The 24,250-nt window shown below is 32.2% G+C and overlaps 1 protein-coding gene across 4 annotated transcripts; it reads left to right on the top strand.

Moving 5' to 3' along the window:
- Positions 1–3,173: 3,173 nt before the first annotated feature.
- Positions 3,174–11,121, top strand: LOC107936195 (retrovirus-related Pol polyprotein from transposon RE1). 4 transcript variants are annotated; one of them, XM_041088595.1, is made up of 3 exons: positions 3,174–4,461; positions 4,668–8,159; positions 9,142–11,121. In XM_041088595.1, exon 1 carries the CDS (start codon positions 3,311–3,313, stop codon positions 4,259–4,261), a length of 951 nt encoding a protein of 316 aa, XP_040944529.1. In that variant the 5' UTR covers positions 3,174–3,310; the 3' UTR covers positions 4,262–4,461; positions 4,668–8,159; positions 9,142–11,121. The 4 variants fall into 4 exon arrangements, with proteins under 4 accessions (XP_040944529.1, XP_016724375.1, XP_016724367.1 ...); XM_016868886.2 differs by having other exon boundaries at positions 3,174–4,488; positions 4,677–8,159; XM_016868878.2 differs by having other exon boundaries at positions 3,174–4,488.
- The last annotated feature ends 13,129 nt before the right edge of the window (positions 11,122–24,250 follow it).

Genomic DNA, 24,250 nt, shown 5'->3' with positions numbered 1-24,250 from the left:
TTTATAATTTTTATTTAATATTGTTTCAAATTTTTTTTATTTTTAATTAATAATATATTTTTTAATTAATCTTTTTAATTAATATCTCTTTTATTTATAAAATAAAATAATAAATATGTAATTATATAATAAAAATATATTTTACATATGTTAAAAATATTTGAAATTAATATCTCTTATATGTATAATATAAACATCTGCTAATTTTTTTGATATATTTTTCTTTATAATATTTATATGTCAAATATTTACTTTTTCCGCATATATTGTAGGCATGGTGATTTTTAATATTATAAAATGAAATAATTATGGGCCATATACATATATGGCGAAAAAAAGTTTATTGGCCAAATAGACCATTTTTTGAAAAAGTGCGTCCAATACAGGTGGCAGTAAACTGCACCCAGCTGTATGCGCTTTCCCTTTAAATCACATATATTGACTTTTTTTTAATATAATTAATTTTTTTAGTCAGATTGTTAAATGTTAGTGGTTTTGTCTTTTAAGTCTTGAGTTTAATTTCTCTCCCACTCACATTTGTATTTTTTGTTTTAAGTTGTTTTTATTATTTTTAATTAATGTTTTTAACACATCAACTTCCTTAGTTAAATAATAATGATTTTATCCTAAGTTCCAGGTTCAATTTCTCTTTTTCTAAATACATTTGTAATTTTTATTTCATGTCGTTTCAAGCATTTTTTTTATTTTTAATTAATAAATATATTATTTTCAAATTATTTATTTTTAATTCATCTTTTTAATTAGGCTTAATATAACATTTGATACTTGAACTTGACACTTTTTCCTAAATTAGTACCTAAACCTTTTTTTGGCTCAATTTGGTACTTGAAATTGACTTTTTTTTTCCTAATTTGGTACCTAAACTTTTTTTGGGCCCAATTTGGTACTTGAACTTGAAATTTTTTTTCTACTTGGCACCTAAGCTTTTTTTTTAGGTTCAATTTGGCACCTAAAAATTACGCAAAATACTAACGGTGTTAACATTTTTTTGGTTATGTTACAAATATATTGTCAGTCTTAGAGGAAATTCAGGTTAAAAAAATAGGTATTGAGCTATGCTTAACCAATTAATATTAAATATGAATAAATATTTTTAAAACCCTAAATTAAAAGCAATTCATTATTTTCAATTAATAAAATAATTAATTAAATACATAAAACTAGAAATATTTGAATATATAAAATAAAAAAAATATCATGTCATCTGTCACATGTCGGCCATACATTGATTATTTTTGCTACCTCAAAAAAATATTTTTAGTATATTGGAGCAAATTGTAAAACATTTGACAAGTACCAAATCGAACAAAAAAAAGATTAGGTACCAAATTAGGAAAAAGAGTTAAGTTCAAGTACCAAATTGAACTCCCAAAAAGATTAAATACCAACTTAAGAAAAAGTGTCAAGTTTAGGTACCAAATTGGACCAAAAATTTTTTAATACCAAATTAGAAATAAGTGTTAATTCAGGTACCAAATATTATATTAAGCCTTTTAATCACTATATATTTTATTCATAAAATCAAAAAATAAATATGTAATTCTATAATAAAAATATATACTTTACATGTATCATCTTGTTAAAAATATTTGAAATAAATAACTCCTTTATATATAATATAAAATCAACTAATTTTTTTGATATATTTTTCTTTATAATATTTATATGTCAAATATGTATTTTCTCCATGTATATTGTGGGTATGATGATTTCTAATATTATAAAATGAAATAATAATTTCAAATATAATTATTATTTTTATATGTAAAATATTTCAAATATAATTTTTTTCATCTACATTTTGGGTATGATATTTCAAATATCATTATGTTTATATGTGAAATATTTTAAGTACATCATATAATACTAAAATTCACTACACTCATGATATGGATTGAAAAATAAATATTACTCATATAAAAATTATATTTACTAAAAATAATGATACTTGTAATAATTATTTGATATTAATTAAAAAATGAATTAAAAATAAAAATATTTATTAATTAAAAATAAAAAAACTTGAAACAACACGAAATAAAAACTATAAATGTGTTTTAAAGAGGAGGAATTGAACTTGAGATTCAATGATAAAATTATTATTATTTAACCAAGGGAGCTAATATGTTAAAAACATTAATTAAAAATAATAAAAAGCTTAAAACAACATGAAATAAAAAATACAAATGTAAGTGGGAGAGGAATCAAATCTGAGACTCAAGGATAACCACTAACATTTAACCATCTAACCAATGATACTAATTATATTAAAAAAAGTCAAAAAATGCAATTTAAAGGAAAAGTACAATCAATTGGGCACATTTTCTTGTTACCTGCATAGAAAGCGCGTCTCACACATACAAAAGTCAGCCTATTTCCCTAATTAAAAAAAAAAGTCTATTTGTGCAATAATTTTTGTTTGACATATATAACTAATTTAACCTATAGTAAAATAAACAAATCCAAATGAAAATTTCTTTTTACTGATTTATTTATTTTTGATAGAGGCTGTGTTGTTAGCTTCTTAAGAAAAATTATATAATAAACTTTTTCCTATTAAATCTTATAATAACCTTTTACATATTGATAAGTTAATAATTGATATATTCTGCTGATTAAGCCTTAGTTCGATTGATATAGATATTGTTACAAATATAAGAGAACGTGGGTTTGAGTGTATTGAAGCATATTATCCTCCTATTTATGGGTATGGGTTAGGGAGGGACTATGAGTAGTTCTAAGCATTATGTCAAAAAAAAATATGCGATCAAAACTTATAATGAAAAAAAATTGTAACTATTAAATTATAATTTTTAATGCTAAAAATTGGTATAGAAAAAAAATTATATTTCATGATCATTTTTAAAAAATACAAAAAATTATTAAGACGAACAAAAAATTAACATCCCTCACAATTTTGGGTATCTTCTCATGCTATTTGGTATTCTCTCATAAATTTTTTTATATTTTCTCTTTTTTTTATTCCCTCATAATTTTTTGTACTTTCTCGTGTATTTTGGGACATCCTCATAATGTATTTTTTCAGGTTTTAAGGTATGTTATGAGTATTAAGTCAGGATTAATGTTAGTTTGGTAGTTAGCATAATCAATTAGTTTTTAAGAAAACAGTTATGAGTTTACACCTATTAAATACGTCTGTATTCATCTCTCTCATTCAATGAAGAAATAAGTTTATTCTACTGAGATACTCCAATATTTCAACGTGGTATCAAGAGCTAAGGGTTTTATAGTGTAATTTTTTTTTCTCACGATTTTTTCTTCTTGGTTCATGGCTACTGATCCTGTACCTGGGGATGATACACCTCGCCACTCTTCTAATTTTGGGAGAGGTCCTTCACCAAGTTCTGGCAGCGCTGTGTCGCACACTATCCACTCCTTTTCCAAACATGACACCATCAAGCTTACTGAGAGTAATTTTCTTCTTTGGAAGCATCAACTTTTGCTCATTCTTGAAGGTTATGATCTTGAAGGCTTTGTACAAGGTACTATTCCAGTTTCCTCTCCTCTTGTTATTGGAGTCGATGGTCAATTGGTTGATAATCTGGTGTTTCTAGCTCATAAGAAACAAGACAAATTTCTAGCATTTTGGCTCCTGTCCACAGTTTCAGATGAAGTTCTGGTTCATCTTACATCAGCCAAGAGTAGTTTTGATATTTGGTCTGCTATTGAAAATTGGTTTGGAGTAATATCTAGCATCAAGATTTCAAGAATGCGACATGATTTGTATTCTTTCAAGAAAGCGAGTCTCTCAATTAAAAAGTATTTGTCAAAGGTAAAAAGGCTGAATGATAGTCTCATTGCTGCTGGGAGTATAGTTACCGAGCAAGAACAAGTCAGCATTATCTTGGCTGGACTCTGGTTAGAATTTGAGTCTGTTCGTGTGATTGCTTCGACTACTCCGATGTATCTAGATCTATTGGCTGAACTGCTTCTTGATTGTGAAGCTCGAGAATTGGATCTGTTATCTGAGGTCATTATGCAAGCTAATGTAACTTCCTACTCCAAAAATTCTCATTCTTCTAAACATGCTGATGGTTATGCTCAAAATTTTAGACAAGGTCACCGGGAGCATGGTAGAGGCTGGTTTCGTGGTAAAAATCGAGGAAATGGTAGGGGGTGGTCACGTTCCAGACCACAGTGTCAGTTGTGTGGCAAGTTTGGACATATCGTTCAAACTTGCTATCATCGATTTGATGACTTTTTTTGGTGTAGATGTTAATGACTCGAAGACTGTTAACTATCATCATTATGAGCAAAGTTCCTCTTCTCCCTGTTGTAGCTCGTATTCACAACCCCCTACACAGGCTTCTCAATCTCCTTCTACAGGTTCCTTAGTTTAGACTTGGTATCCGGATTCTGGAGCCATGAATCATATCACTCCTGACATGACCAATCTCTCAGCTCCTTCTCCTTACAAAGGTACAGATAGGGTCTCTATGAGAAATGGTGAGTATGTTTCTATAGCTCATGTAGGCTCCTAGTTTATGATGTCTTGCTCTAGGCTACTCTGTCTTAAAAATGTTCTTCATGTGCCTACTGTTTGCAAGAACTTATTGTCTGTGGGTCAGTTTGCCAAGGACAATTCGGTGTATTTTGAGTTTCACCCCTATATATGTTTTGTGAAGGACATTCAGACAGGGAAGGTTCTTCTATTGGGCCACATACATAAAGGTCTCTATTGTTTTGATGTGTTTACAACTGGTTCTTTCAAGCCAACTGCTGTACCAAGAGTAAACTCTATGAGTGTGTGCAATGCTCAGCTTTCTTCAGCACCTTTGCTATGGTATAAACGACTCGAGCATCCATGTAACAACGTTCTTTCTCAAGTCTTGCGAAGTTGTAATGTTTCTTTCAAGCATATTATTTTCCAAGTGTTTGTTCTACTTGTCAATTAGGCAAATCTCATAAATTTCCATTCAGCACTTCAAAAACAGTGTATTCCTTGCCATTTGAGCTTGTTGTATTTGACGTTTGAGGACTAGCTCATGATAAGTCAAATGGATTTTCTTACTATGTGTCTTTTTTAGATATGCATAGCAAGTATATGTGGTTGTATTTTATCAAGGCTAAGTTTGAAGTGTTTACCTATTTTCTTCATTTTCAACGAATGGTTCGAGTACAATTTGGGTTCTTTATAAAAATGCTTCAAATTGATTGGGGGGTGAATATCGATCACTGTCCACTGAGTTGTTCAAATGTGGCATTCAGCATAGGCTTACATGTCCTCATACCTCAGAACAAAACGGTGTGGTTGAAAGGAGACATTAACAGGTTGTTGATATGGGGTTAACACTCCTAGCACAGGCATCTCTCCCTCTGGAGTTTTGGTCTTCTGCATTCTCTTATGCTGTCCATATAATCGACAGGCTACCTACATATGTTCTTCAAGGAGTCAGTCTCTATGAGGTGTTGCACAAAGTTCAGCCTGACTACTCTTGTTTGCATGTTTTTGGTTGCGCATGCTTTCCTTATTTGCGACCATACAACCAACACAAGCTTCAGTTTAGGTCCAAGTGTTGTACTTTTCTTGGTTTGAGCCAAATCGTAAAGGCTATAAATGTCTCGATGACAATGGTCGTGTATTTATGTCTCGACATATGGTTTTTAATGAGACTCAGTTTCTATTTCAGCAACATTTTCCTTTCAAAGCTCTAGTTGACTTCAAGCAGTAAACTCCTCAGCAATCTTACATTCCTCTAGTTGCAAACCCAGTTCCATTGAACCCTTCGGCGACTGCTCTTGACAGCTCATCCTCTATGCCTGTTTCTACATCGGGTCATTCTATCAGAAACTTTTCACCTCAGTCGTTCGATTCCCCTAGTGGACAGTGTGTGCCTTTGCCTATCGTTCAGTCTGATGCTCCTAGCCAGACTACTGTGAACACTCATCCTATGCAGACCCGATCTAAGTCTGGCATCTACAGGCCTAAGTTGTATTCTTCAGTTGTGACTGAGAAGGAACCATCATCTATAGAAGAAGCGTTTTAGAGTCTTGAGTGGACAGCTGCTGCACAAACTGAATACCAGGCTTTGCTTTCGAATCACACCTGGGATCTTATGCCGTTACCTATAGGTAGAAGGGCAGTAGGGTGTAAATCGATATTTAAGGTTAAAAGGAATGCTAATGGCTCGGTTGCACGATATAAGGGCCGTTTAGTAGTAAAGGGATATCTTCAAAAAGCTGACATTGACTTTCATGAGACTTTTAGTCCTGTAGTGAAACCTACAACAATTCAGGTGGTCTTGGCAATAGCGGTGTCCTTGGGGTGGTCTCTCCGACAGGTCGATATAAATAACGCATTCTTAAATGGTGATTTGAGTGAGGAAATATACATGGTGCCACCACCAAGTTTTAAACAGCAAAGGGTTAATGGCCAGCAGCTGGTATGCAGGTTGAGGAAAGCCCTGTATGGTATTAAACAAGTCCCTCGAGCTTGGTTCCACAAATTAAGGGAGTTTCTACTAGATAGTCAGTTTGAAATTTCGAAGGCAGACAATTCTCTTTTTATTCACAAGTTTGGGAATCATTTGTTGTACGTCCTAGTTTATGTTGATGACACATAATCACTGGTTCTGATTCAAGTGCTATTAATCAGTTTGTTACAGACTTCAATCGTCAGTTTTCTCTAAAGGATTTGGGGAAGTTGAACTATTTTCTAGGCATTGAAGTTAACCACACCTCAGATGGACTTGTGCTAAATCAAAAGAAGTATATATTGGATTTGCTTAAGAAAGCTTCTATGGAAAAGTCAAGTTGTTCTCCCACACCGATGATATCTACTTGTCGTTTGTCAGCTCATGAAGGGAGTACGATTGAAGATGAGAGTTTTTTTAGGAGTATTGTAGGTGCTCTTCAGTACATAGTGATCACCAGACTGGATATTGCGTTCTTAGTCAACAAAGTCTGTCCGTTCATGCACAGACCTTTAGATACGCATTTTAAAGCTGTTAAAAGAATTTTGCGATATTTGCAGGGCACATTAGATCATGGCCTCCATTTTTGTCGAACATCTAAGTTTGTGCTTAAAGGTTATTCAGATTCTAGCTGGGGTTCTGACATTGATGACCAAAGGTCCACGTCGGGCTATTGTATTTTTCTTGGAGGAAATCCGATCTCATGGAGCTTTTGGAAGTAGCAAGTTGTATCTCGTTCTACAGCAGAAGCTGAATACAGAAGTTTGGCAAATGTCATTGCAGAGATAGTCTGGCTTCAGTCCTTGTTAACTGAGTTATGTGTTCCAATTCAGAAGAAATCATTCGTTTGGTGTGATAGCTCAGCTGCAGTTGCTGTTGTAGGCAATCCAGTCATGCATTCAAAGTTTAAGCATGTAGAGTTAGACATATTCTTTGTAAGAGAGAAAGTAGCAGCAGGTGTGCTTCAAGTTGGTTATGTGTCAAGTCTAGATCAGGTTGCTGATGCGTTGACGAAACCGTTGTCTGCAATGCTGTTCAACAAGTTCAAGAAGCAACTGAGGGTTGCTCCAAATGAAGGATAAGTTCACAAAAGAAAGGGAAGTCAGGACAGCACGGGGAATGTTATGAGTATTAAGTCAGGAGTAATGTTAGTTTGGTAGTTAGCATAATCAGTTAGTTGTTAAGAAAATAGTTATGAGTTTACACCTATTAAATACGCCTGTATTCATCTCTCTCATTCAATTAGGGGTGTGCATAATTCGGGTAAAACTGAAAAAATTAGGTTAACCGACCGAATTTGGTTAATCGGTCGGTTAACCAAATTTTTTCGGTCGGGGGTCGGTTAATTCTTTTATGATTTTTTGGTTAACGGTTAAATCGGTTCGAAACCGGTCGGTTAACCGATTTTTTTCGGTTAAACCGAAAAAATTAATAAACCCAATTACCCAACCCAATTACCATTTACCAACCCAATAAACTAAAGTCTACCCAAACCCAATTACCATTTACCAATTACCAACCCAATAAAACAAACAGCTGAAAATTAATAAAAGTCTAAAACCCTAAAACTAAAACAGAACAGCTAATAGCCTGCTGTCTTGCTCCGGTGCTCCGCCTACTGCTCGTCTGCTCCCTGCTGCTGAGTGCTGCCTGCTGCTGCCCTGCCATTCGGGATTTCTTGGTGTTCCCTTGATTAGCCATTAGGTTGTTTTTTAATGGTTTTCTTGTTGTTCATTTGGGATTTCTTGTTGGACTGTTTATTTTACTGATATATATATATCGATCCGTTTTTCGAATCCGTTAAAGATTGAAACTTTTTATTTAGCTGTTCAAACTTTTTATTTTACTTTTCAACTTGGACATTTTCTTTTTACTGCACTTTTTCTAATTCATTCTTTTCCTAAATTAACCCCAAGTTACCGTCTTTTCTAGAATATTTGCTGGGGTTGAAGATGAAATATGACAATATATGAATAACTTGATATCTATATATATAATCAGCAAGAAATCAGGGACATATTTATGAGTTTTTAGCTATTTAGAATGAAGGAAATAAATAAAGCGTAGTAAATAGGGATTGTTAGAAGAAATAAATAGTGAAGTGAAGAGTTCTATTCAGTCATTAAAGAAGAATGGAACAAGCCATGCCAGCCTTTGCCTTTGTCTTATGTATTCATTTATTTTTTGACCCTCTTCCAACCCATCGTAATTGCCATTAATCCTTCTGTCTCTATTCTGATAGCACTCAAATTATAAAATATCTTTGTCTTTTTATTATATGCAACCAATAGTTTAACTTGAAAGTCTGCTATATATACGGTTAAAAATTGAATTACTGTGACACTTAGGTTTTTTTTTCTTTTACTAATTGATTAATGCATAATCAACCATGTGTTTAATTACAAATATCTTTTATTTTACTTTAATTATTTTGGCTTTCTAGTTTATGAAAGCAGTAATTCCACTTTATGAATTTATGGCTTTCTAGTTTATGAAAGCAGTAATTATTATGGCTATGTGTTTCTAAAACATACTTTTTTATTTTTAATTACCTATGTCACATATGTGTTTAATTACTTGTTTACATCAATAACAATTTCACAATATAAAAAAGATATTGCGTACTTCACTAACATGTTTAATATTATAAATGTATTTTAATTTATTATATATATTTTTCTTGCAGAATGTCATCGAACCAGCATCTATTGAAGGTAGTGTTACACCTCCTACTTCGATAGATTCTGAAAATTCAGGAGTTGGAGCTTCAAGCCAAACAAAGGGGACTACCGGGAAAAGAAAAGCCACTCAAAGGTCAGAAGTTTAGTCTCACTTCACTAAGATTATTAATAGTGATGGTGCAAGTAAGGCTAAATGTAATTATTGTCAAAAGGAATTTTGTTGTGATATGAAAAAAATGGTACAGGGTCATTGAAATATCATATTGGTTCATGTAAGAAAAATCCTAGTAATGTTGTTGACAATTCTCAAGGATAACTAGTGTTACCTAGAAAGGGAGTTGAAGGGGGGGAAGGGAATCTTTCAACTTGGATATTTGATCAAGAAGCATGTAGGAAAGGACTAGCACAAATGATTGTGATTGATGAATTACCTTTCAAGTTTGTTGAAAGTGAATGTTTTAAGAAATTTATGTTTGTGGCATGTCCTAGGTTTCATATTCCTTCACGAACTACTATGACTAGGGATGTTTATCAATTGTATTTAGATGAAAGGATCAAGATAAAACAACTTTTGAGAAGTTCTTGTTCTAGAGTTTGCTTAACTACTGACACATGGACTTCATTGCAAAGAGTTAATTATTTGTGCATCACTGCTCACTTTATTGATAATGATTGGAAATTGAATAAAAAGATTTTAAACTTTTGTCCAATTTCTAGTCATAAGGGTGAGTCCATTAGGATGGTGATTGAGAAATGCTTGTTGAATTGGAGGATTGATAAGTTGTTTACTGTTACTGTTGATAATGCAAGTTCAAATGATGTTGCTATTGGTTATTTGAGAAAGAAATTTAACCCTCGAGGGGGTTTAGTTCAGAATGGTAAATATCTTCATATGAGATGCATGGCACACATTGTGAATTTGATTGTTGTGGAAGGCTTAAAGGAAATGAATAAATTTGTTGAACGTGTTAGGGGGGCTGTTAGATACGTGAGACAATCTACAGCTAGAATACAAAAGTTTAAGGAGTGTGTTGTGGTGGAAAAGATAGAGTGCAAGAAGATGTTGTGTCTTGATGTTTGTACTAGGTGGAACTCGACCTACTTAATGTTAGACATTGCTCAGAACTTTGAGAGAGCTTTTGAGAGATTTGAGGAGCAAGATACAAACTTTAGGGCTGAACTTGAAAGGGGGGAGGGTTGGCCTAGTGTGGATGATTGGGATAATGTTAGAAACTTGAGGGATTTCTTGGAACACTTTTATGAAGTCACTTTGCGTATATCTAGCACTTCATATGTCACGTCCAATAAATTTTTTGATGAGCTTTCTGAAATTGATATTCTTTTATGAGATGCTCAGTTAAAAAGTAATGTTGATTTTAGTGTTATGGCCATCAAGATGAAAGAGAAGTATGATAAGTATTGGGGTGATATTGATAAGATGAATTTGCTTATGTTTGTTGCTTGTATTTTAGATCCTAGACAAAAACTAAAGTATATTGAATTTGCACTTAGTGAAATGTCTAGTTCTAAAAAAGCTTGTGAAATGATGCAAAAATTGAAGGAATCTTTGTATGAATTGTTTGATGAGTATAAGCCTCCACTTCATAGTACTTGTAGTCAATTGAGTGTGCCAACACATGTTTCTCTCGGTAAACCACAACAAAAAATGAAAAGGCGAATGCAAGCTTTGTATAAAAAGCGTGAGTTGGAAATTTGTGGTGAAGATAAAACATCTGAGTTGGATAAATATCTAGCTGAGGCTAATGAGGAATTTGTTGAAGATTTTGAGATTTTATTGTGGTGGAAAGTGAACAGCCCTAGATTTCCCGCTCTTTCAAAAATGGCCAGAGATGTGTTAGCTATACCGATTTTTACGATTGCTTCAGAGTCTGCATTTAGCACCGGAGGACGTGTGCTTGATCAATATAGGAGTTCTTTAACTCCTAAAATTGTACAAGCTCTTGTGTGTACTCAAGATTGGATTCGAAAATCATCATCACAAGAAGACATCAAAAAGATTGAAGAACAAATCCAAGATCTTGACAAGATCGAAAATGGTATATTTATTGTTTTATTTTAATAGTTTCAATTTTTTTACCATATCACTCCTACTTATTTAATTGATTCAATGTTTAGACTTTTCTTGGAATGCAACCGAGCCTACCCTAAATTCATGAGCTTTCGTGAGTTGAAGGGTATGCTTACTATCTTATTCTTGTTAACTTATAATCTATTCATTTGTTTATATTATTTAATTTTTTTAAAATCCGTATATTTCTATTATATGCTAAATTTTTGCACATATTTTTTTTGTAGGTTTAATGCAAATGGAGATTTTTTGGAGAGAAGAAATGGATATAAATGGAGAATATTAAAGACTTACTTTTCAATTATGTGTTAATTTTAAGACTTATGTAATGTTTTTAATTATATAGTGATTTAAAGGCTTATGTAATGTTTTTAATTATGTAGTGATTCAAAGACTTATGTAATGTTTTTAATTATATAGTGATTCAAAGACTTATGTAATTTTTTTAATTATGTAGTGATTTAAATCGGTTAAATCGGTTAAATCGGTTAAATCGGTTAATCGGTTAATTTTTAACCAAAAATAGAAATCATATGATTTTTGGTTAATCCGATTAATCGACTGGTTTAACTGAAAAATTTTCGTTTCGGTTAATTTTTTTTAAAAAAATCGGTTCGGTTAACGGTTAAAAAATTTTGAAGGTTGGTTAATTCGATTATAACTATTTCGGGTCAGTTAACTGGTCGGTTAACCGAATGCACACCCCTACATTCAATGAAGAAAGAAGTTTATTCTACTGAGATACTCCTATATTTCAACATGGTATTCTCTCATAATTTTTTTATACTTCCTCATATTTTTTAGTATCATATTTTTACATCTTCCTATTTTTTGGTATTCTCTAATAATTTTTTGTAGTTCCTCATAAATTTTGGTACATTCTTATAATTTTTGGTAAATCCTTATTTTCTTTTATACTCCATCATATTTTATAATATTCTCGCATATTTTTTGGTACTCTTTTTTTAGTATTCCCTCATATTTTTGATATTCTCTCGTAAATTTTTTTGAACATCTTCATAATTTTTGGTGCACCCTTATATTTACATCCTCTTTTGGCAATTCCTCAAAATTTTTTTTTTGGTATCCTCACAGGTAGTCACTCATAATTTTTTATACATCTAAGTTTTGGAAATTCCTCATAATTTTGGTTTTTCTTCGTATTTTTTGGTATTTCCTCATAATTTTTGATACATCCTCGTAAGTTTTGGTACTTCCTCATAAATCTTGGTACTTCCTCATAGTTTTTGATGCTTTCTTAAAATTCTTGATATTCTATTATAATTTTTGGTATTGTTTTGAAAAGAATGTTTGGTATGAGATATAATTTTGGATTAAATAAGAAATATTATTTTTAAATATTAATAAATTTTAATGAGATGTTTGTAATGGAAAAAAAGTGTAATTGTTAAATTATAATTTTTTAATGTTAAAAATTGGTATTGAAAAAGTTATATTGCATGATAATTTTAAAAAGAATACAAACAATTAAATAAATGAAAAAATTTATGGCACGAACCAAAAATTTGTATCCTCTTACGCTATTTAGTATTATCTCATAATTTTTGGTATTTCCTCATGGTTTTTTTTTGTATTCCCTTATAATTTTTGATACTTCCTCAAAATTTTTTGGTACTTATATTTTTTTGATATTTCCTCAAAATTTTTGGTGGTTCCTCATTTTTTTGGCACTTTTTTTTTATATTTTTTTGTATTTTCTCATAATTTTTTATATTCCCTCACAATTTTTGTTACTTCCTGATATTTTTTAGTATACCTATTTTTTGTATGGTTTCAAAATGATGATTTGGTATGAGATATAATTTTCGAGTAAAATATATTATTTTTAAATACTAAGAAATTTCAATGGGATTATGTAACAAAAATATTTGGTAAACTTTAAATTATTATTTTCATGGTAAATTTTGCAAGGAAAAAATATATTTCATGATAGTTTTTTAAAGAAATATGAAAAATTAAATAAATGAAACAAATTTAATAAAATATCATAATTTTTTATATTCCCTCATATTTTTTGGTACTTTCTAATTTTTTTTTGTACTTCCTCATTTTTTTTGTATTACCTTATAATTTTTGGAGTGCTAAAAAACACGAGAGAATACCAAAAAATATGAGGTGAGTACCAAAAATTATAAGGGACTACAAAATATTGGTTCATCTTATAAAATTTGCTTTATTTATTGATCTGTTGCAATTCGTTGTAGCAGATTAAACACTTTTTCGAATTTAAAGAGCTTGTATAAAAGAAATTTAGTTATGTTTTTACATAAATTTCATCTTTAGTTTGTCAATAATAAAAAGTGTGATTTGAGCCATTTATATAACCTTAGGGGCCAAAATAAGTCTAAATGAAGGCTAACGTATTAAGTGAATGTGCAAGACATCATTCAGAGGCATAGGAACACGGGACTGGCTACAATGTTGCAACATGGAGTGTCAATGTCGCAACATAGTGAGCATAACACTCAAAAGGAACAAACTGCCTTCAGTGTCGCGACATAGCCCTATAGTCAAGCCTTAGCTCTTAAACTATCATTAGTGTCGCGATATAGGCGAAGGGGTGTCACAACACTGCCTTGGCGAGGAGAATTAATGAGCCAAGGGCATTTTGGTCCACACAAAAAATTTTAATACAAAAACATCAGTCGAATTAGGTAAATGGATGGCGACCAACCCTAATCCTATAAATAGATAGCTCTAAACACTTCATAGACAATTTTATTCAAGTTTTAGGTTATGACTTCCATTTAGTTTTATTTTCAGTTTCTTTCTAGTTTATTTTGTACTTAGGTTATTTTCATTTATAATTTTATTCTAGCTTTTATTTTCATTCGTCGTGGAACTCGATTTGTGGATTCATAAACTCTTCGTAGATTTCTGTTATCACAATTATCAATACATAACAATATTCTTCTTAAAATTTATTCTTGATCTATTATTTATGTTTATCTTTTCAATCAAGTTTATAATATTTATTAGATCCATGAGGAACTAATCCTTTTATGGGCGATTAGCGAGTGGACATGGAAGCAATTAACTTCTATGTAGGGTTTCTCAGTGGTTCAATTGATTTCAATAGGAAGAACTTAAAACCATTAGGCTTGAAAACCCTAGGAAGTTATATTGGTGGGAATGAACCCAAAATTAATATTGCCTATCCGTGAACACCTTACCCCAATTCGATCTAGACTGTGAGGTCGAGAGATAAATAGTTCTTACCGACTCATTAGTTTAGTGGAAGATTGAGAGATCCTGCTAAGTTAATGACTAGTTGATTAAATAGAACCTGAAATAGGAGTTAGTTATAATCACCGAAACGAGTTAGTCTTTCATCCTTAGAATTGATAAAGTCTATAAATTAGTTTCTTGTTTTTATTTTTATGCATTTTAATTATTTTCCTACAATATGATTTTTCTTCACCCTAGGATATATCGTAATATAGTTTAAGTAAATTACTAATTACATCTATTAACGTAAAAGTTAGAATTAATTTAGTTTCGCCTCCCTTGGATACTGTCATTGGAGTACTCCAATACTTCGTTGTATAGATTTATATTACAATTTGACCCTTATACTTGCGAAAATTGCCTAACGATAATCTTTGGTTGCAGGATTTACGCTTTAGACGTTAGTATGTCAGGAGGCGGTCAAGTTGTTGGCACCGTTACTGGGGAGGCAATGACACTAGATTAATTTTAGTTTTTATGTTTAATAGGATAGTTATGAAAATTTTAAATTATAGATACTATTTTAATTTTTGTTTTATTTTTCTCTACTAATGCTTTTTACTTTTCTTTGTGATTTTAATGTATGACTCGAAGTAGGGGCACACCTATAGAGCCAACAACTGATTTAGAGAGAATTATTCATAGAATCATCGACAACAATAGCAAATGCAAAATAATCCACCTGCTGCGGTTAACCTATGACAAGAAAATCTACTATTTGACGATCCCTAATTACTAGACTTACCACCACCACCACCAGAATTACCGTTAGAACTGCCAATGGCTCGAGAAGAACGTACCCTAAAAGACTGCGCTCAATGAAATCTGGACATGGTACAAGGCAACATCGCAAGGCCGACCATCATAGCGAATAATTTTGAGATCAAACTGGCTATGATCCAAATGATACAAAATAATCTGCAATTCAGAGGGACAACGACGGATGTTCCAAGTTAACATCTAAAGCGGTTTCTCCAACTTTATGATACTTTCAAATTCAACGGGGTCACCCATGACACTATTTATCTTCGGTTATTCCTCTTCTCCTAAATAAATAACGCTTTCTCTTGGTTAGATTCACAAGCACTAAGATCTATCACAACATAAGGAACAACAAACATTCGGCATACTAAGGTTAAGGGTTTCTTTCCAAGTTCTACCATTACATTATATTGTTTTGAGAAATATATTGCTTGATTTTTTTCATCTAGTCGAATATATTTGAAAATGCCTCTTAGAAAAACTAGAAGAACCGATGAACAAGAAACACCGATGGTCACAAAACTCTTGAAATTTAAAAACCCAAATGTTAAAAAATACTTTTTAGAACTATAAGGGAAAACATTCATCCAAGAAAGGGGTTTCGAACCATCAATGATTCTTTGCAATGAAATTTGGTTGCTAGTTCCGTATCATAGATGGGAACGCTTTTGCGTAACCCCGAAAGAACCCATTGTTGTCTCGATAGTCCAAGAGTTCTATGCATCCTTTAGGGAGAAAGGGTCCAAGAGAAATTTGTGAGTTTTACAATGTTTCATATTACAAGGCTGGTTTTCTTGACAATATTGATTTAGATAATTTTAAGGATATAAATATAGATAATATTGTAAACTACTTAACCAAAGGGAGGGGTGAAAGGAACCACTGATCAGATACCGAATTTCCAAGCAAATTTAATCAAGAAATCATGTTTCCCACAACTAAAATGTGGATGCAATTTCTTTGCACTAAAATTACACCTGCCATGAACGTTTCTAATGTAAAAACTTTTCGAGCAATTTTTGTTGTTTGGAATTCTATAGGAAAAGTAGATATACATCGACCGATGGATATATCACAGCAAGAAACACTGTATAAGCAATTAGAAGGTTGGGGTTTTCTTCCCTCACCTAATGACAGTGCTATGCAAAAAGGCTGGGGTTCCAATGGAAACAAACAAGTAATTCATGAGGCCGATGAAAAGCTTAATAAGTGATTCCATGTATACCCAATACGTCAAGCTTCATTGAGAAAAAAATCAAGGATTGAAAACAATAAAGAAAGTAGAAGATGCACGCCCTGACATCTTTGAAAAGGAAGAAGACATCAAAAGCTCAGGAAAGGACTACGGGAAGCAAAATCTCATATACAAAATTGATGATAAGATGGATACAGGAAATGGGCCCAGTGGGACAAGAGTTTTTACGAGAAAATGCTATGGGAATACCAAATTTTCCACCGAACAAATATGGCCCCATGCAACCTATCATAGACTCAAGGAGTAGGGAAGTGAAAAGGACAATAGGAGTGAGAATGAAGACAAGGAGGACGAGGAAGATATGAAACGAGACTCTCAAAAGGAGGAGGATGACGACTATGAGGTGGCGTTTCAGTCGAAACAATCTACGAAGAAAAGGGCCAGTCATTCGTAGCCCAACCTGGCATGCACATTCGTTGGTGCAGGCTCCTCTCGAGGCCACGTATCGGGCAAAGGGAAAGCTTCGATGGAGGGGGAAACCGCCCCATTTTGATGATTAAAAGATAATTTTTAATTTTTGGTTTTGTAAAAAAATTAATTAGGATGGTTTTTATTTTTTTATTCTAGATTGAGAGGAGTAACAATAGTTTATATATATGTTTTTATTCTAAATTTTCTATGTAAGAACTCTATAAAAGGAGAGCACTACAATTACGAGTGCAAACGAAGAAGAAAAGAAGCACCCACCATAAGACCACAACAATGTCACGATAACTTCATTCCTTATCTACTTAGGGGTTACACATTAGGGACAATGTTCTATCTAAAGTGTGTGTGTGGGGTAACATAGAAAATTTATGTTTTTATTTTATTTTTCTTGTCAAAAGTGTGCTTAAGCTTGTAGAAATACAAGTGATTGGTTAGGAACATGTATATAGGCTGATTGTATTTATTGTAAATTTGGCATGATAGTGAATGATTTTAAATTTTCAATCATTAGGCTACTAAGTTCTATATATTACATTGTAAATAGGCATTAAGTAATTGAATACACTAGATGATAGGGAGAATATAGGGAAACGAGCATACTAGTATGAATGATAAATGGTTAGAATTTTAATTGCTTGATCAATTAAATTTGTGAATATTAAGATACCTAGGGATGACTTAAGACATTATTTGGTATAACCTAGAGCCAAAAAGCCAACCTTACTCATCAATATTTAGTACCCATATTTGAGCCAGAAAAATTTTCTTGATGAACCTTATACAAAACCAAAAGCCAAAAACCAAAATGTAAATTTGTACTTACCCTCTTTCTTTGGTCCTTGAATTGCACGAACTTAGACATAAGATCATACCTATTAAGGGATAGGTAGAGACATAACGATGGTTTTGTAAAATCAAAGTGAAATAAGAAGAAGCAATGTGATATAGTGATTATAAGTTTATCTAAAATGTGCAAAACAAAAAAAAATTTAGAAAAAGTCTAAACGAGTAGAAAAAGTACTTGACTAATGAAAAAAAAGCAGTGTGAGTGAGACATGATGAAAAAAAGTCAAAAGTGACTAAAGAAAAAATTCATGAAATTAGAAAACTCAATCATTAGTGCAAAAAAACTCTTAAGTTGACCATAGTTACTTTATCATGTTGTGACTTCCAACATGAAGAAATAAAGAAGGGGAGAGAAGGAGAAATAAGGTCGTGAGTGAGACTGGGTCACTAAAGGGGGAGAATAGGGGACAATATAATATGCTAAACTAATTTCGTGCTTGAAACGTTTTTGGTGCTCCTTGTTCTTGAATTCCATACCAACCTTAAGCCTTAAAACTTTACAAGCCAAAAAGTCCTATGTGACCTAGGTAAATCTATTTCTGAATGGATATTGTATTTAGTGATTACAATAATAACTGTTTGTATTATTCTAGGATAATCAAATTACCTTTGTAATTTATCGATGGATAAATATACTTGAGGGCCTTGTTGTTTATATATTTTGTAATGTATTGAGCTTAGATATTTGAAATTAAGAATGGCAAGTCATTTAATATAATACAAGAATTACATATAATTATGATTTTTCTTATTTATGTGTTTTCGAAATGATTTTTGTATCATACTTGCTCAAGGATCATCTTTTATATTTTTTGTTTTTATGTTTTCTTTCTTAAGGACAAGAGTGTGGGAGAGTTTGATCTGTCACGATTCATTGTAGCAGATTAAACTTTTTCCACACTTGAAGAGCTTGTATAAAAACAATATAGTTTTTTTACTTAATTTTTATCTTTAGTTCGTCAATAATAAAAACTGTGATTTGAGCCATTTATATGACTTTATGGGCTAAAATAGGCCCAAGGAAGGCACTTATTCAGTGAATGTGCAGGGCATCATTTGGAGGCATAAGAACACGAGGTTGGCTGCTATGTTGTAACATGGAGTGTCGATGTCACGTCATAGTGAGAAGAGTACTCAAAAGGAGCAAACTGCTTTCAGTGTTGTGACATAGCCAGAGGGTGTCGGGACACAACATTTTAGTCAAGCCTCAGCTCATAAACTGCCATCAATGTCCTGGCACAGGCCAAGGGGTGTTGTGACACCACCTTGACGAGGAGAATTAACGAGCCAAGGGTGTTTTGGCCCACACAATAAACTTTAATGCAAAAGTGTTAGCCGAATGAGGTCAATGGACGACTACCAACCCTAATTCAATAAATAAACGGCTTCAAACACTTCATAGACAATTTTATTCAAGTTTTAGGTTATGACTTTCATTTAGTTTTATTTTCAGTTTCTTTCTTGTTTATTTTGTACTTAGGTTATTTATTTGTAACTTTATTCTAGCTTTTATTTTCTTTTGCCGTGGAACTCGATTTGTGGATTCATCAACTCTTTGTGGATTTCTGTTCTTGCAATTATCAATACATAACATGATTTTTCTTAAACTTTATTCTTGATCTATTATTTATGTTTATCTTTTCAATCAAGTTTATAATGTTTATGAGATCCATGAGGAGCTAATCCTTTTATGAGAGATTAATGAGTGGACTTGGGAGTAATTAACTTCTATGTAGGGTTTCTTAGCGGATCAATTGGTTGGGATAGGAATAACTTAAAACCACGAGGCTTGAAACCCTAGGAAGTCATCTAGGTGGGAATGAACCCAAAATTGGTATTGCCTATCAGTGAACACCTTACCCCAATTCCGGTCTGGACTGTAAGGTCGAGAGATAAGTAGTTATTGACGATTCATTAATTTAGTGGAAGATCGGGAGATCCTGCTAGGTTAATGACTAGTTAATTGAATAGAACCCAAAATATGAGTTAACTATGATCATCGAAGCAAGTTATTCTTCGCTCCTTAGAATTGATAAACTCTACAAATTAGTTTCCCGTCTTTATTTTCATGCATTTTAATTATTTTCCTACAATATGATTTTTCTTCACCTTAGGATCTATCGTAATATAGTTTAATTAAATTACTAACTAGATCTATTAACGTAGAAGTTAGAATTAGTTTAGTTTCACCTCCCTTAGGTATGATCCTCAGAGTACTCCAATACTTCGTTGTATAAATCTATATTACAACCTGACTTGTATACTTGCGAAAACCGCCTAACAATAATATTTGGTTGTAGGATTTATACTCTAGACGTTAGTACGTTTGAAGGTGGTCCTTTATATTTTAAATTTTATTAGTATATATAACAAAATTTATTAGTATGCAAAAATATTTCTTTTATATAAAAAATGGATTTATCAAATCAAAACCTTACTTTGAAAACATACCAAAAATTTTGATGGCATACCAAAAATAATGAGAGAACACTAAAAATTATGAGGGATTACCAATAATTATGAAGGTGTACCCGAAATTATGAATTTCGAAGGAATAACAAAATTTTTTAGAGAATACCAAAAAATATGAAGGAATTTGTTTTTTAAAATTTTTACTGGTAACCCGTTTGCAATTACAAAACTCACTATGCTTTCCCTAGAATTTTCCTATTTTTGAAGGGAAGAAAAAAAATCTCAATTTCCTGAATACTCAGCTATAACATATGCTTTTTTTTACATAAATTAATATTTGGATTTTAGTAAAAACTTAAATCAATTAAAATACTATAAAGATTTTTATCTTCATTATTAGATGTTTTTTGAAACAAACAGAAACAAAGTAAAATTATAAAGCAAAATTCTTTAAGAATAACCAAACACCCGTCCAATGTAGATGTTGACAAATGTAACAATGGTACTTTTTGTCTTGTAATACTAAAAGTATGAAATATAGTTATTTTTATTATATTTTATTAAATCTTTGGTTAAAAAAAATGGAACTGTCCCCAATTTTTTTATTATTCAAATTCTTACTCTTTTTCTCTTAACTTATTATAAATTTTTTTCAATTCTTTCTAAAATAAGCCACTTTAACAACTTTTTGTATGTTTTGGATATTTTTGAATGTGTTTGCACACCATCTGTTTCAATCCCCATATCTATATGTGACTTGAATTTCAAGTACAATATGTTCATTACAATGTGGGTACCAATGATGTGTAAATATAGATTATATTAGTGTTACATATACTTTGCTCGAGTACTTTTTTCGAGATACCTTCATCGCCCTACTTCGTTGGATCTATTATTTCCGTCATTTAGCGTTATCCGGTAGTGTTTCTTTTGTTTCGCAATGAGAACTATTTTTATAAATTATTAAGAGTACTCAAGCCATCTATGTAATGCCCTAAACTCGATCCGATTTGTTAGGTCTAAATTTCAAGTGTTACCACATAATATACTTTAACAATACAGTTTACAATTTTCCTATTTCTCTAATTATTTTATTTGACATTTTAATTGAAAATCTTACTATTTGAAAACAAATGAAGTATATTAAAATAAGTTGTTACATCCAGCTGGGAACAATTACATACAAAATGGAAGTTTATTTAATACAGACTCGAAAGGCATATTCCTAGACTATGCCACATATCCACTGTATGCATAATAGCCTACTCTGCCACCATATTGGCATACTCCTGGCGTTGTCCCTCCAGGTGAAGTCTCTTCTCAAGTACCTGTAAAGCAATAACAATTGTTGTAAGTATAGGAGTACTTAGTGATCTTATTATAACAATACCTTGATGAATACTTTGCAATCTTGTATGAACTATTGTGAGTCAACCATTATTCTGCATCATTTATTTCGGCGGATACCACCATAGTTTACCAATCTCTTATACACCAACTATCATGCTCTAGTCATACTCAATCTTCCTTATCTAACTAACTGAAGGATCCTTCCAAATGTTCTATAACTCTCTTGTCCCATAATAATTTCTTAACAAAACATACCCTGAGAAACCACTTCCAACAATCCATACTTTAACCCATACTCTTATTTCAAACAATTGTTCGCTAACATTTATCATGGGCGAATACATATATTTTTGGCAAATACTTACGTAGAATTTAATACCATCAATTCATACTCAAACATACCCTGATTCAGTACCACACATATCCATACTGGTAAATCACTGCATAGACCATTCAGACGAATTCCATATCGTTCTATATCAGAATCCCATAACTCAAGATAACATTAACTCAAATTCAGAATAATTTTAGAAGAAGATACAATACCACTCACTTTTCATATTTACAGATCATTATGAAAGATACCCCTCTTAACACAGAGATACACATATCATTTTTTCATGGAAACCCTTAAGACTTATTCACTCTTAACCTAGAACGTAGTAATACCTCATCTTAGCCTTACTTATTATAAAACTAAGAGAATTTACTCATACCTTACAATAGAGATAGACATTTAGATTCAAGTATTACCAGATATTATTAACAATTCACGCCACATGGACATAACAAAACACGACATACAGGAAATCATACAGAGTCTAGTGTTTACTGTCCCAGTAGGCTTCACAGAAGATTCCATAGGTCTCTACCTCATGGTCTTATATAGAGTTTCATGTTGCGGTCTGCCATTTTGATTTATACAATATCGAAGGCTACGCCATGAACATTCATACAAACATTTCATATAATTCCATGGGTCTTAACCACATGGTCTTACATATATTCATTCAGACATATAAGATCTTGCCATGGGTTTTAACCTCAGGGTCTTACATACATTCATATAAACATTTCATATAATGCCATGGGTCTTAACCACATGGTTTTACATACATTCATTCAGTCATATCAGATCTTTCCATGGGTTTTAACCTCATGGTCTTACATACATTCATTCAGTCATATCGGATCTTGCCATAGGTCTTAACCTCATGGTCTTACATATATTCATTTATTCATATTAGATCTTGCCATTGGTTTTAACCTCATGGTCATACATACATTCATGTATTGTGATCTGCCTATCCAGTCTCAACTTAGTAGAGGCTATGCCATGAATGGTTCCAATTCATACCAAGCTACCATGGGTCTTTACCTCATGGGTCTTAACCTATGTTATCGTGTGAACCTTAATAACAATTTCTATGTACTTGTATTTATGTTTGAGTATGCATACCCTAAAATTCCCTGTTTATTTTTTTATGTGAACCCTTAAGTTTCATTATTTAGGTGACATGCGAATCTTTCCTCTGTTTATTTTTGTAAGCTCGCATGTTTTACATTCTATGCATGATTTAATTCCGCTGTTGTGTTATAACTTAGCACATTATATGTTTTATATTCATGGTGTGTTGGAAGTTAGGTTGGGAGTTAATGGAGAGTCACTCCGGTGGCTAATGTAGCTCGCCAAATTTGGGTTGAACCAATTTAGTTAGGTTTGGGGTGTTACAAGTGAACTTAAGAAGTAAGAAGATCGTAGAACTTAGGCTAATTGAGACCCTTAATAACAAAACCCTTAACTTGAGGTACAATAGGAAGAGATATCTTAGTCCTTTCCTAATAGGTGGAGGAACCCAATTCCTAATAGAAACTTAGAGGCTAGCCCCTCATATCAACCACAAATGCAGGACCCTCAATGAAAAGTTAATCTTTTTGAAGAAAAAACAAATCCTTAGAAAAGAAATACAAGCCTTTTACAAAAGTAAGTCTGTCGAGTGTATGTGGGATTACTCCAATGAACCATTGGCTCTAGATTTAGTGGGAGAATATATGTTTGTGACTTTCAGATTTCTTAAAGAGATGTATAAGGAGACCCTTAAAACCATTTGGTGCACAATAAAACTCTCTTAAAAATATTAGGTGCTTTGGATACATTAAAATGTCATGCCTTCTTAATAACCCTAAAAGATAACACAATGGCTTAGCATCCCTAATCTGCCACAATTTATGGTGGCAAATTAGGTCATTTTCGTCACTTAATGAGCTTGTTTTCGACATAACTTAGTGTTAATTTGATTAGTTTTACATTTTAGTCTTAAAATTTTAATTTCGGTAAAATAAGCATTTTTATGCATTTTTAGGTGTTTCGATGACCCTTTAGTTCAATTTGAGCCTAGGGCTATGACTAATATGCTACTTAAGTGTGCAGGATGTTCTTTCAGGTTAAAGAATGCAAGGAACAACTTCAGTATCGCAACACTAGAATGCAATGTCGCGACACCGAACATCGAAGCTACTAGGGATGAAATAGAGACAATGTTACATTGAGGGGTTCTTTGACGTCGTGATGACGCAACGAAAACTTGGACAAGGGGGGCCATGTTTTTGATAGCTAATTAGGGTTTTGTTTCCTAGTTAAATTCTACTTGCTTCAAGGGTATTTTAGGCACCTAATACCTTGTAGTACCTTGAATGTAGTTTATATAAGTCACATTATAAC

This window comes from Gossypium hirsutum, chromosome D02 (genome assembly GCF_007990345.1).
Source record: "Gossypium hirsutum isolate 1008001.06 chromosome D02, Gossypium_hirsutum_v2.1, whole genome shotgun sequence".
Taxonomy (NCBI): Eukaryota; Viridiplantae; Streptophyta; class Magnoliopsida; order Malvales; family Malvaceae; genus Gossypium; species Gossypium hirsutum.
This window is presented reverse-complemented; position numbering and strand designations above follow the sequence as displayed.

Bases quoted from the DNA above. Each gene is read 5' to 3' on its own strand.
- LOC107936195 (XM_041088595.1), top strand. From the start codon at position 3,311: ATGGCTACTGATCCTGTACCTGGGGATGATACACCTCGCCACTCTTCT.